This window comes from Cherax quadricarinatus, chromosome 4 (genome assembly GCF_038502225.1).
Source record: "Cherax quadricarinatus isolate ZL_2023a chromosome 4, ASM3850222v1, whole genome shotgun sequence".
Taxonomy (NCBI): Eukaryota; Metazoa; Arthropoda; class Malacostraca; order Decapoda; family Parastacidae; genus Cherax; species Cherax quadricarinatus.
Window position 1 is genome coordinate 24,672,405 of NC_091295.1, and position 14,899 is coordinate 24,687,303.

At 42.0% G+C, this 14,899-nt stretch overlaps 1 protein-coding gene across 1 annotated transcript in view; it reads right to left on the bottom strand.

Moving 5' to 3' along the window:
• Positions 1 to 14,899, bottom strand: part of LOC128684163 (protein Wnt-2b-like) — a 279,764-nt gene that overhangs the window by 52,964 nt on the left and 211,901 nt on the right. Inside the window, exon 2 of the mRNA XM_053770288.2 lies at positions 7,451 to 7,589. Coding sequence (XP_053626263.1) covers positions 7,451 to 7,589 — 139 coding nt within the window. The remainder of the gene's footprint in view (positions 1 to 7,450; positions 7,590 to 14,899) is intronic.

Sequence of the window (14,899 nt, forward strand, 5' to 3'; positions counted from 1 at the left end):
ACAAGCAGTATATGGACACAGAGGGTATATAAAGGCTCAGAGTGAGGTGCAATACTAGTGAGGTACCATTTCGATGTTCACTAGTGGTAGTAGTAGTAGTAGTAGTGACAATATGGAAGAGCAATTAATTCGTACATGAGTAAAAGGATATTAAAGCTATTACTTGGGTAACATAAAAATAGGTTGGACAAATATAGACTGGATAGAGTAGGCCTTTTTCAGTGTTCATTCTCTGTAATGTGCTTTGTGTAGTATAACAGGAGAGACTATGTGATGGCAGGGCTTACTGTTTTTAGGAGGATTCTTGCTAAGACTTCAGAGATGGTGAAGCTGCCGTTGTTTTGTTTAATTGTATTCGAAACAGCGATCAGTGCTGAGTCGAGGAACTTGCGTCTGCGGAAATTAGTTTCTTTGATCACTAATTGGGCGTCCCTGAATTTCATGAGATGATTGGTGGAATTTCGGTGTTGTACACAGGCGTTGTTCAAGTTATCGTTCCTACATGCGTAAATGTGTTCATTGAGGCGGGTGTCGAGGTTTCATGCTGTTTCACCTACATAAATCTTGTCACAGCCTCCACAGGGTATAGTGTAAACCCCTGCCTTGACTAGTTCGTGGTGCTTTGATTTTGTCCTGGTTAGATCCTTTATTCAAGTGCTAGAAGCGAAGGCGACTCTGGTGTTAGCTTGTGAAAGTACTTTAGAAATGTTCAGTGCAACCTGGCTGTTGGGAAGAATTATAACTTTGTTGGGAGTGGTGTTGGTGCGTGGAGAATTAATGATCTGAAGAGCTCTTTTCTTGCAGTCTTTGATGAAAAAGGAAGGAAAATGTAACTCAGTGAAGGCTTGGTGAATGTATGTACATTCCTCGTCAAGAAACTTAGGACTACAAATTCAGTATGCTCTTAGGAAAAACCCGATGATGATGCCTCTTAATAACTATGCCTCGTAATAACTCCCAAACGTTTTGATGTACGGAATCTTCCGGCAAGGCTCAACGCAGTTGAACCGGCGATCCAGTTTGCACTACGGTGGGGATGCCCGGGTGTTGTGCGTGTGTCATTTCATCCTGTCGGTATTATATACAATTCTTGTACTACTACTACTACTACTACTACCACTACTACTACCTCCACCTCTTCCTGCCTATATATAGCCGTCCTGCTCCTTCTCTGTTAGTGTGACTTTGTCAATGGTCCAAGTCGGACCGAAACGTCGTCGTAAGCTTCTGTCTTTTATGTGCGGGTTATTTGAGTATAGAGTCCAATGACAAGCTACCTTTCCTCGACGTCATCATTCACAAAGTAGTCAACAACCTAAGATTTCAAGTTTATCGGAAACCTACCAATAAAAATGATCTCACACACTTCTATTCCAGTCAAGATACCAAGACCAAAAGAGGCATCATCATCGGGTTTTTCCTAAGAGCATACCGAATTTGTAGTCCTGAGTTTCTTGACGAGGAATGTACATACATTCACCAAACCTTCACTGAGTTACATTTTCCTTCCTTTTTCATCAAAGACTGCAAGAAAAGAGCTCTTCAGATCACTAATTCTCCACGCACCGACACCACTCCCAACAAAGTTACAATTCTTCCCAACAACCAGGTTGCACTGAACGTTTCTAAAGTACTTTCACAAGCTAACACCAGAGTCGCCATCGCTTCTAGCACTTCAATAAAGAATCTAACCAGGACAAAACCAAAGCACCACGAACCAGTCAAGGCAGGGGTTTACACTATACCCTGTGGAGGCTGTGACAAGATTTATGTAGGTGAAACAGCAAGAAACCTCGACACCCGCCTCAATGAACACATTTACGCATGTAGGAACGATAACTTGAACAACGCCTGTGTACAACACCAAAATTCCACCAATCATCTCATGAAATTCAGGGACGCCCAATTAGTGATCAAAGAAACTAATTTCCGCAGACGCACGTGCCTCGTCTCAGCACTGATCGCTGTTTCGAATACAATTAAACAAAACAACGGCAGCTTCACCATCTCTGAAGTCTTAGCGAGAATCCTCCTGAAAACAGTAAGCCCTGCCATCACATAGTCTCTCCTGTTATACTACACAAAGCACATTACAGAGAATGAACACTGAAATAGGCCTTCTCTATCCAGTCTATATTTGACCAACCTATTTTTATGTTACCAATGCAGATGGAATAACAAATAAGAGTGAAGAGTGGCAAGAACACATCATTGATGCATCACCTGACATCATAGCACTAGCAGAGACAAAACTTACAGGGATGATAACAGATGCAATTTTTCCACCTGGATATCAGATTATGAGGAAAGACAGAGAGAAAAGAGGAGGGGGAGGAGTAGCATTGCTCATAAAAAACCAGTGTAGTTTTGAGGAGATGGGAGGAATGGAAAGAAGGGAAACAGACGACTTCATTGTAGGAACACTTCAGACTGGTGGTCCAAAGGTGATGATAGCAGTGATGTATAACCCACCACTTAACAGCAGGAGAACAAGAGAAGAGTATGATGTGCGCAATAGGGCAATGGTGGATACACTAGCTGAAGTGGCCAGGAGGGCTCATATGGGTAGGACAAAATTACTTATAATGGGGGATTTCAATCATAAAGAGATTGACTAGGAAAACCTAGAGCCACATAGGGGACCAGAAACATGGAGGGCTAAGATGTTGGAGACTATTGGAGAACTTCATGCATCAATATGTTAGGGATACAACCAGAGAGAGAGGAGAGGATGTTGCAGCAAGGCTGGATCTCATATTCACCTTGAATAGTTTAGACATAAGGGATATCACCCACGAAAGACCCCTTGGCGCTAGTGATGATGATGTCCTGAGTTTTGAATATCTTGTTGAGTTAACAGTGGAGAATGCAGCAGCACGAGAACAAAGAGAGAAACCAAACTTCAAAAAAGGGGACTACATAGGAATGAGAAGTTTCCTGCATGAAGTGCAGTGGGAAAAAGAACTAGATGGAAAGACAGTAAATTACATGATGGAAATAGTAACCACTAAGTGCAGGGAGGCAGAGGAAAGGTTCATACCAAAGGGCAACAAAAAAAATGGTAAGACCAGAGTGAGCCCATGGTTTAATTGGAGGTGTAAAGAGGCCAAAGCCAAGTGTGCAAGAGCATGGAAAAGGTATAGAAGGCAAAGGACTCAAGAAAACAAGGAGCTGAGCAGAAGAACCAGAAACGAATATGCAGGGATAAGGAGAGAGGCCCAGAGGCAATACGAGAACGACATAGCATCAAAAGCCAAATCTGAACCAAAGTTGTTATACAGTCACATTAGGAGAAAAACAACAGTCAAGGACCAGGTAATCAGGCTGAGGAAAGAAGGAGGGGAGCTGACGAAGAGTGACCAAGAAGTATGTGATGAACTAAACAAAAGATTTAGAGAAGTATTCACAATAGAGTCAGGAATGCTTCCAGCAAACTGTGGAGGTAGGGTGCACCAGCAGGTGCTGGACACAATACACATGACCAAGGTAGAGGTGAAGAAACTGCTAGACGAACTCGATACCTCAAAGGCGGTGGGCCCAGATAACATATCTCCATGGATACTAAGAGAGGGAGCAGAGGAACTGTGTGTGCCATTAGCAGCAATCTTCAGTAAATCTATCGAAACAGGGCAGTTGCCTGAGGCGTGGAAGACAGCACATGTAGTTCCAATTTTTAAGAAAGGGGACTGACAGGCAGCATTAAACTACAGACCAGTGTCACTGACTTGTATAGTATGTAAAGTCATGGAAAAGATTATCAGGAGAAAAGTAGTGGAACACATTGAAAAAATTGGGCTCATACATGACAGTCAGCACGGCTTCAGAGATGGGAAATCCTGTGTCACACATTTACTTGAGTTCTACGATAAGGTGACAGAAGTAAGACAGGAGAGAGAGGGATGGGTAGATTGCATCTTTTTAGATTGCAAGAAGGCTTTTGACACAGTACCACACAAGAGACTGGTGCAAAAATTAGAGGAGCAGGCAGGAATAAAGGGGAAAGTACTGCAATGGATCAGGGAATACTTGACAAGAAGGAAACAACGTGCGTTGATACGTGCTGAAGTGTCGGAGTGGGCGAATGTGTCGAGTGGGGTTCCACAAGGTTCAGTCCTAGGCCCGGTGCTGTTTCTTGTATACGTGAATGACATGCTGGAAGGAATAGATTCAGAAGTGTCACTGTTCGCTGATGATGTGAAACTGTTGAGGAGAATACAAGTGGGAGAGGATCAGTTAAGATTACAAGGGGATCTGGACAAACTACAAGTATGGTCCGACAAATGGCTCCTGGAGTTTAACCCCAGTAAGTGTAAGGTCATGAAGATTGGGGAAGGACAACAGAAGACCGCAGAGGGAGTACAGGTTAGGAAACCAACAGCTGCAAACGTCAGTTAAAGAAAAGGATCTTGGAGTAAGCATTATAACGAACATGTCCCCTGAGGCACACATCAATCAAATAACTGCTGCAGCATATGGAAGATTGGCAAACCTGAGATTGGCGTTTAGACATCTGAGTAAGGAGTCATTCACGACATTGTACACAGTGTACGTAAGGCCTATACTGGAATATGCAGCGCCAGTATGGAACCCTCACTTAGTCAAACACGTCAAGAAATTGGACAAAGTGCAAAAAATTGCAACACGATTAGTCCCGGAACTGAGGGGTATGTCTTATGAGGAGAGGTTAAGGGAACTCAACCTGATGACACTAGAGGATAGGAGGGATAACAACGTATAAGATACTAAGAGGTATTGGCAACGTGGACAAGGATCGAATGTTTCAGAGATGGGATACAGAAACACGGGGACACAATTGGAAACTGAAAACCCAGATGAGTCATAGGGATGTTAGGAAGTATTTCTTTAGTCTTAGAGTTGTCAGGAACTGGAATAATCTGGAGAGTGAAGTAGTGGAAGCAAGTTCCATAAATAGCTTTAAGAAGAGGTATAACAAATATCATGGAGCAGGGAGAGACTGAATTAGTATCGTCCAGTGAAGAGGCGGGGCTAGGAGTTATGACTCGACCCCTGCAACCACATATAGGTGAGTACATATAGGTGAGTACACACACACACACACACACACACACACACATATATACACACATATATATATATATATATACACATATATATATATATATATATTACACACATACATACACACATATATATATATATATATATATATATATATGTCGTGCCGAATATGTAAAACTGGTCAATTAGCAAGAACTTATTTAAAATTAAGTCCTTTCTAAAATTTTCTTTTATACGTTAAAAGATATATTTTTTTCATTAATGATGATGTAAAAATTTATAATTTTGCACCAAAAGGAACTTAGAAAACTTACCTAACCTTATTATAACAAGAACAATTTATTTTAGCCTAACCTAACTAAATATATTTTAGATTTGTTTACAGTAATTTAATACTAAACAAACACAGTTAAATATATTTTTTTCGTTAGGTTCAGAATGATTTTGGCGAAATTATTGCATACACAAATTTTCACTTGTCCTATATGGCAAGATGAGCGTTGCTATTTAAGCCAAGATGGCAAGTTCTGCCTATTCGGCACGACATATATATATATATATATATATATATATATATATATATATATATATATATATATATATATATATATATATATATATATATATATATATATATATATATATATATATATATATATATATATATATAAGTACATATATATCAAATCTGTTAAGTTATTATGACTAAGTTAGGGAAACTGTTCAAGAATTAAATGGATGGACAGATTGTATTTACCTAAACTTTAAAAAGCTTTTAATAGAGTTCCCCATAAAAGATTTTAGATTTTGCCACCGAAGTGGCTAGTTTATTGTGTACCCCATATCCATCCTGTGGACGGTAGCGCGAGAGCATATGGATACACAAAAGGCCTAGGAACTAGGCCCCAAAGGGTTAACAGGAATACATATGGATTTATATCTACATATCTATAGTTCACTTATCTGTTACAAGCAAATTTAGGAAATTTGCTTAGTATATCTGGTATCTTATTTTCATTAATAAGATATCTTGACATGTCACATAGGTTATTATACTGTCTGTCTCTGTATTCCTCAATAAGTGGACAATTAAGCACATAGTGTTCAAGAGAGTGACCATATGCCTGATCACATAATTTACATTTAGTTTGATCATCATCTGTGTGTCTGCCAAACTGCCAGAAGTACTTGTAACCAAGCCTAAGCCTGGCCACTACAACATCACTCAGTCTGTTCACATTGCAAGTTGCTCATAAAAGACTAATTTGAAAACTGCAAAATATAAGAGGAATTAAAGGTAAATTATTACAATGTTTGAGAAACTTTGTTTGAGAGGAAAATATGAACAATTATAAGAGGAAAAATATCTGCATGGGTGGACGTCACAAGTGGGGTGCCACAAGGGTCTGTACTAACCCCAATAATGTTCATAATTTATATAAATGATTTACCAGAAGGAATATAAAAAAATGAATGATCATGTTTGCAGATGATTGAAAAATATTACTTAAAATTAATAATAAAAGTTAGTGTAAATATTTACAAGAGGATCCGGCTATACCGATCACCTAGAGTGATAGATGGATGATGGAATTATTGTAGATAAACGTCATGTAATAGAAATTGGAAAAAATAACATCAGGCCACATGAAGAATATAGATTGTGGCAAAATATTGAAAGTATCAGGTAGAGAAAGGCATCTAACAGTTATTATTATTAATAAGAAAATGTCTCAGGAAGATCATATAAATGAAATTGTTAGAAATTCATCCATTAAAATGGCAAAATATAAAATAACTTTCAAATATATGGAAATGTTAAGAAAGTTATTTATAACTTATATTATTAAAAACTGAAATATGCAGCAGTTGTTTGGTGCCAACACCTGAAAAAACACATTGATATGTTTGATAATGTTCAAAGAAAAGCTACAGAATGTTTGCCAGAGTAACATGAACTTTGATGAAAGGTTGAAAACATTAATGTTGCCCATGTTGACTGATAACAGACACGATAACCACATACGAGTCTTGTAATGACCTGAAAGAGTAGGTGAAGAAGATCTCTTAGTGGCTGCAACATAGATAACAAGAGGGCAATATTTTTCTTCTGAAACAGAATGGCTGACCAATGGAATGTTTTAATTAAAAGAGGAATTAGTAAGTGCTACAAACATGTGAAATATTAAATAAATTACATAATGAAGAGACTATTGAAGACGAGACATCATGAACATAACTCTGCTGCTGTAGATAAAAATAGGTAACCATATACATACATGCAAACATATGCATACATACATACACTCCTTCTGCCTCGGTGCCTGGGACACTGTCTGGGACTCACCTTCAAGACTCTGTGACTCATCTGGAGGACTCTGCGATTCACCCTGAGGACTTTGGGACTCACCTTGAGGACGTTCTGGGAGAGTCTACAGAGTTGCTTCTGCTTGGCCACGAGATAGGTGAGGTTGTTGCACTCTTCACGGTACCTGTGAGGTGTGAGCTCTGCTGTACTCTGCATCTGTGCACTGTTGAGCCCCAGCAACCTGCAATGTTGACAACCCTGGCTTATTACCTTTATACTGACCCTGGCTTATTACCTTCATACTGACCCTGGCTTACTACCTTCATACTGACCCTGGCTTACTACCTTCATACTGACCCTGGCTTACTACCTTCATACTGACCCTGGCTTACTACCTTCATACTGACCCTGGCTTATTACCTTCATACTGACCCTGGCTTATTACCTTCATACTGACCCTGGCTTATTACCTTCATACTGACCCTGGCTTACTACCTTCATACTGACCCTGGCTTACTACCTTCATACTGACCCTGGCTTACTACCTTCATGCTGACCCTGGCTTACTACCTTCATACTGACCCTGGCTTACTACCTTCATACTGACCCTGGCTTACTACATTCATACTGACCCTGGCTTACTACCTTCATACTGACCCTGGCTTACTACCCTCATACTGACCCTGGCTTACTATATTCATACTGACCCTGGCTTACTACCTTCATACTGACCCTGGCTTACTACCTTCATACTGACCCTGGCTTACTACATTCATACTGACCCTGGCTTACTACCTTCATACTGACCCTGGCTTACTACATTCATACTGACCCTGGCTTACTACCTTCATACTGACCCTGGCTTACTACCTTCATACTGACCCTGGCTTACTACCTTCATGCTGACCCTGGCTTACTACCTTCATGCTGACCCTGGCTTACTACCTTCATACTGACCCTGGCTTACTACCTTCATACTGACCCTGGCTTACTACCTTCATGCTGACCCTGGCTTACTACCTTCATGCTGACCCTGGCTTACTACTGACCCTTCATACTGACCCTTGCTTACTACCTTCATACTGACCCTGGCTTACTACCTTCATACTGACCCTGGCTTACTACCTTCATACTGACCCTGGCTTACTACCTTCATACTGACCCTGGCTTACTACCTTCATGCTGACCCTTGCTTACTACCTTCATACTGACCCTGGCTTACTACCTTCATACTGACCCTGGCTTACTACCTTCATACTGACCCTGGCTTACTACCTTCATACTGACCCTGGCTTACTACCTTCATACTGACCCTGGCTTACTACCTTCATACTGACCCTGGCTTACTACCTTCATACTGACCCTGGCTTACTACCTTCATACTGACCCTGGCTTACTACCTTCATACTGACCCTGGCTTACTACCTTCATACTGACCCTGGCTTACTACCTTCATACTGACCCTGGCTTACTACCTTCATACTGACCCTGGCTTACTACCTTCATACTGACCCTGGCTTACTACCTTCATACTGACCCTGGCTTACTACCTTCATACTGACCCTGGCTTACTACCTTCATACTGACCCTGGCTTACTACCTTCATACTGACCCTGGCTTACTACCTTCATACTGACCCTGGCTTACTACCTTCATACTGACCCTGGCTTACTACCTTCATACTGACCCTGGCTTACTACCTTCATACTGACCCTGGCTTACTACCTTCATACTGACCCTGGCTTACTACCTTCATACTGACCCTGGCTTACTACCTTCATACTGACCCTGGCTTACTACCTTCATACTGACCCTGGCTTACTACCTTCATACTGACCCTGGCTTACTTACTACCCTCATACTGACCCTGGCTTACTACCTTCATACTGACCCTGGCTTACTACCTTCATACTGACCCTGGCTTACTACCTTCATACTGACCCTGGCTTACTACCTTCATACTGACCCTGGCTTACTACCTTCATACTGACCCTGGCTTACTACCTTCATACTGACCCTGGCTTACTACCTTCATACTGACCCTGGCTTACTACATTCATACTGACCCTGGCTTACTACCTTCATACTGACCCTGGCTTACTACCTTCATACTGACCCTGACTTACTACCTTCATACTGACCCTGGCTTACTACCTTCATACTGACCCTGGCTTACTACCTTCATACTGACCCTGGCTTACTACCTTCATACTGACCCTGGCTTACTACCTTCATACTGACCCTGGCTTACTACCTTCATACTGACCCTGGCTTACTACCTTCATACTGACCCTGGCTTACTACCTTCATACTGACCCTGGCTTACTACCTTCATACTGACCCTGGCTTACTACCTTCATACTGACCCTGGCTTACTACCTTCATACTGACCCTGGCTTACTACCTTCATACTGACCCTGGCTTACTACCTTCATACTGACCCTGGCTTACTACCTTCATACTGACCCTGGCTTACTACCCTCTTACTACCGTCATACTGACCCTGGCTTACTACCTTCATACTGACCCTGGCTTACTACCTTCATACTGACCCTGGCTTACTACCTTCATACTGACCCTGGCTTACTACCTTCATACTGACCCTGGCTTACTACCTTCATACTGACCCTGGCTTACTACCTTCATACTGACCCTGGCTTACTACCTTCATACTGACCCTGGCTTACTACCTTCATACTGACCCTGGCTTACTACCTTCATACTGACCCTGGCTTACTACCTTCATACTGACCCTGGCTTACTACCTTCATACTGACCCTGGCTTACTACCTTCATACTGACCCTGGCTTACTACCTTCATACTGACCCTGGCTTACTACCTTCATACTGACCCTGGCTTACTACCTTCATACTGACCCTGGCTTACTACCTTCATACTGACCCTGGCTTACTACCTTCATACTGACCCTGGCTTACTACCTTCATACTGACCCTGGCTTACTACCTTCATACTGACCCTGGCTTACTACCTTCATACTGACCCTGGCTTACTACCCCTGGCTTACTACCTTCATACTGACCCTGGCTTACTACCTTCATACTGACCCTGGCTTACTACCTTCATACTGACCCTGGCTTACTACCTTCATACTGACCCTGGCTTACTACCTTCATACTGACCCTGGCTTACTACATTCATACTGACCCTGGCTTACTACCTTCATACTGACCCTGGCTTACTACCTTCATACTGACCCTGGCTTACTACATTCATACTGACCCTTGCTTACTACCTTCATACTGACCCTGGCTTACTACCTTCATACTGACCCTGGCTTACTACCTTCATACTGACCCTGGCTTACTACCTTCATACTGACCCTGGCTTACTACCTTCATACTGACCCTGGCTTACTACCTTCATACTGACCCTGGCTTACTACCTTCATACTGACCCTGGCTTACTACATTCATACTGACCCTGGCTTACTACCTTCATACTGACCCTGGCTTACTACATTCATACTGACCCTCTACCTTCATACTGACCCTGGCTTACTACCTTCATACTGACCCTGGCTTACTACCTTCATACTGACCCTGGCTTACTACCTTCATGCTGACCCTGGCTTACTACATTCATACTGACCCTGGCTTACTACCTTCATACTGACCCTGCTTACTACCTTCATACTGACTTACTACCTTCATACTGACCCTGGCTTACTACCTTCATACTGACCCTGGCTTACTACCTTCATACTGACCCTTGCTTACTACCTTCATACTGACCCTGGCTTACTACCTTCATACTGACCCTGGCTTACTACCTTCATACTGACCCTGGCTTACTACCTTCATACTGACCCTGGCTTACTACCTTCATACTGACCCTGGCTTACTACCTTCATACTGACCCTTACTTACTACCCTCATACTGACCCTGGCTTACTACCTTCATACTGACCCTGGCTTACTACCTTCATACTGACCCTTACTTACTACCCTCATACTGACCCTGGCTTACTACCTTCATACTGACCCTTGCTTACTACCTTCATACTGACCCTGGCTTACTACCTTCATACTGACCCTTACTTACTACCCTCATACTGACCCTGGCTTACTACCTTCATACTGACCCTGGCTTACTACCTTCATACTGACCCTGGCTTACTACCTTCATACTGACCCTTACTTACTACCCTCATACTGACCCTGGCTTACTACCTTCATACTGACCCTTACTTACTACCCTCATACTGACCCTGGCTTACTACCTTCATACTGACCCTGGCTTACTACCTTCATACTGACCCTGGCTTACTACCTTCATACTGACTCTTGCTTACTACCTTCATACTGACCCTGGCTTACTACCTTCATACTGACCCTGGCTTATTACCTTCATACTGACCCTGGCTTACTACCTTCATACTGACCCTGGCTTACTACCTTCATACTGACCCTTACTTACTACCCTCATACTGACCCTGGCTTACTACCTTCATACTGACCCTGGCTTACTACCTTCATACTGACCCTGGCTTACTACCTTCATACTGACCCTTACTTACTACCCTCATACTGACCCTGGCTTACTACCTTCATACTGACCCTGGCTTACTACCTTCATACTGACCCTGGCTTACTACCTTCATACTGACCCTGGCTTACTACATTCATACTGACCCTGGCTTACTACCTTCATACTGACCCTTACTTACTACCCTCATACTGACCCTGGCTTACTACCCTCATACTGACCCTGGCTTACTACATTCATACTGACCCTTACTTACTACCCTCATACTGACCCTGGCTTACTACCTTCATACTGACCCTTACTTACTACCATCATACTGACCCTGGCTTACTACCTTCATACTGACCCTGGCTTACTACATTCATTCTGATATACATTGAAAAAAAGTACAAAAATCAAGGTCCAAGAATTGTTCTTGGCAGTTTTTTAATCACTAAATTACTAAATATGAGGGAGGAATAAGGTATACCTAGTGCTGAACATGTACAATACCGACAAGATGAAGAATTAGACATAGTGCAACATCTGGGTATCTTTATTGCAGAATTTTCGCCATCCAGTGGCTTTATCAATACAATTTCAAGGGAAGACAGTAGAACCATATACAAAAGATGAGGTATTCAGTCGCTCAGCCTTGGAGTCGGTGGAGAGCACAGACTGAAACGTCTACAATGAAGATACACAGACGAGGGGGGGGGGGTTGCCGCAGCCGCAGCAAGCAGCAACAAGGCTGCTCCTATATCTTGCCGTCCCCTGGGCCTATCCGAACTCCATTGATGGCCAAATTTGCAAGTACTGCTGCAACAACATGCAAGGAACCTATAGTGACATAAAAACTGACGGTGACGACAACGAAATGGACTAAATATGACAAAAGAGGGACCGGCATTCAAGTACCAGACCTGCTGCCAGACGTGAACCAGACATGAGACGTTTTCAACTACAATGAAATAACTGACCTCCATATCAACTGCACCAGTGTTTAACGGGAAGACAACATGGCAGAAAACCTGATCAACTAAATCTCCAAGGAAATGACAGGTCTGTAGGACTTTTTTCTTCAGTGCCAAACGAGGGAAAGAATTGAGCATTTAAACATGGCTGACCGGCATCCAAACAGCCGCTACTGCCAGACGTACAACTAGAGAAGTGAAATTCTCATCTTTACTGACGTTCATCTGTTGACAGTAGCATCATATCTGTACCACCATCATATCACCTGTACCACTGCTAACCAGAGGGAAACACAGGAGACATCGTCAAATCAACAGTACAAAAATCCAAGGTTATAGGTCGGATATCCCTCAGTGCCAGTCGTGAGAAAGAAGTGAATAGTTAAACAGTCAAGGTTAATGTTTTAGTAGCTGACCTATATTCAGCTGACCAGTGTACAGTGAGAGAATCATAGCAGAAAACGCCAAATATATCTATAAACTCAAGGAAAGTCAGGTTGTAGGTGGCGTTACTCCCCTCAGTGTTTTAAAAATGGCTGAGTCAGCAAAACAGGTCAGGCAGTCAACAACACCACACAACCCCCGATAAATGGAATTGAGGGGGATTTGGAAGGATAAAACCATGGATTAAACCTTTATGATCTACCAGAATGGAAAGGAGTTAGAAGTTAATTGGGGAAGCCAGACTGTGAAGTGAGATGGGAAGGGGAGTGTGTAATAAGGGGTTAACTGTAAGGGTTTTGTGAAGTTAAGGGAAAAGTGAGCAGTGAAGAGGGTTTTGAAGAGGAAATTTTACTAGTAATTCAGTGGTGATTGCTTAAGCAGATACTAAGTGTACTAGGGACTGGAAAAGAGAAATAAATATTATTGTATATGAGTAAAAGAGCGAAGAGTGAAAATGGCAGGCATTAGGGGGGTACAGGCTGCCATAATTATATTTATATTTCTTCTTCAATTCCATGAAGAAAGAAATCAGTCATGGGGGCTGGAAAAGGTGAATGGAGTAACAGCGCCCTGGACAGTAAAAGCCCAACAGTTGCCATCCTACCAGAAAAGTAAATATCACTATCGCCGCAAGGTATGGCAACACCGCATACCCAAACAAAAACAGTGGCACACAGCTCTTATTCTAGCGCTCTTAAGTGGTGATATCCAAATTAATCCAGGACCTCAAACTATTGTGCAGAGGCAAAACAGACAGATAAATGACGGCGATAATGACGGTCTAGTAGCTAGGAATGATAACCTTAACTCCATATGTAATGCATACATAGGTCAATGTGAGACAATACAGCCATTATTATCTCAAACACTACCAAACAGGTGCATACACTGCACTCAAGTATGCATGAAAAACAGAAAAGGCACCTTATGTAAAATGTGTAAGGGGTGGGTGCATGATGGATGTATGTACAATTATAGCAACGGTGCCAGAATTCATTTTGTGTGTAACAAATGCACTTTGGCACAGTTACCCTTTAGCAGTGATGACATTGATTTACCTAATTTTAATACAAATGACCCATTGCCATATATTGATGATTATAATTGTTTTATGAAAACAGGCCTTCACTTTATTCATGTCAATGCAAGATCACTTCTTCCTAAATTGGCAAAGATTAGGATTCTAGCTAACAAAATTAGGGCGGCAGTTAAAACCATCTCTGAATCTTGGTTGGATGATACGGTGACTGACGACGAGGTCAAAATAGATGGTTAAAATATAAAACGCTTAGATAGGAACAGAAAGGGTGGTGGAGTATGTGCCTACATTAGAAATGACTTAGCTTACAACCCAAGACCTGATTTAAATAACAATAAACTGGAGATTCTATGGTTTGAAGTGCTGCTTCCTAAGACCAAACCCATCTTAGTAGGAACTAGTTACCGCCCTCCTACCCAGGACCAGTTCTTAGAAGACTTTTCCAGAGTCTTGTCCGGAGTTGAAAACAATTGCGAGACAATAATACTGGGCGACTTCAATATCTGTTTTCAGCAGCAAAATAACGGGCTATGCAAAAGGTATAAGCAAATTCTAGGATTAAATAGTTACACTCAACTAATTAATACTCCAACCCGGATCACACAGTT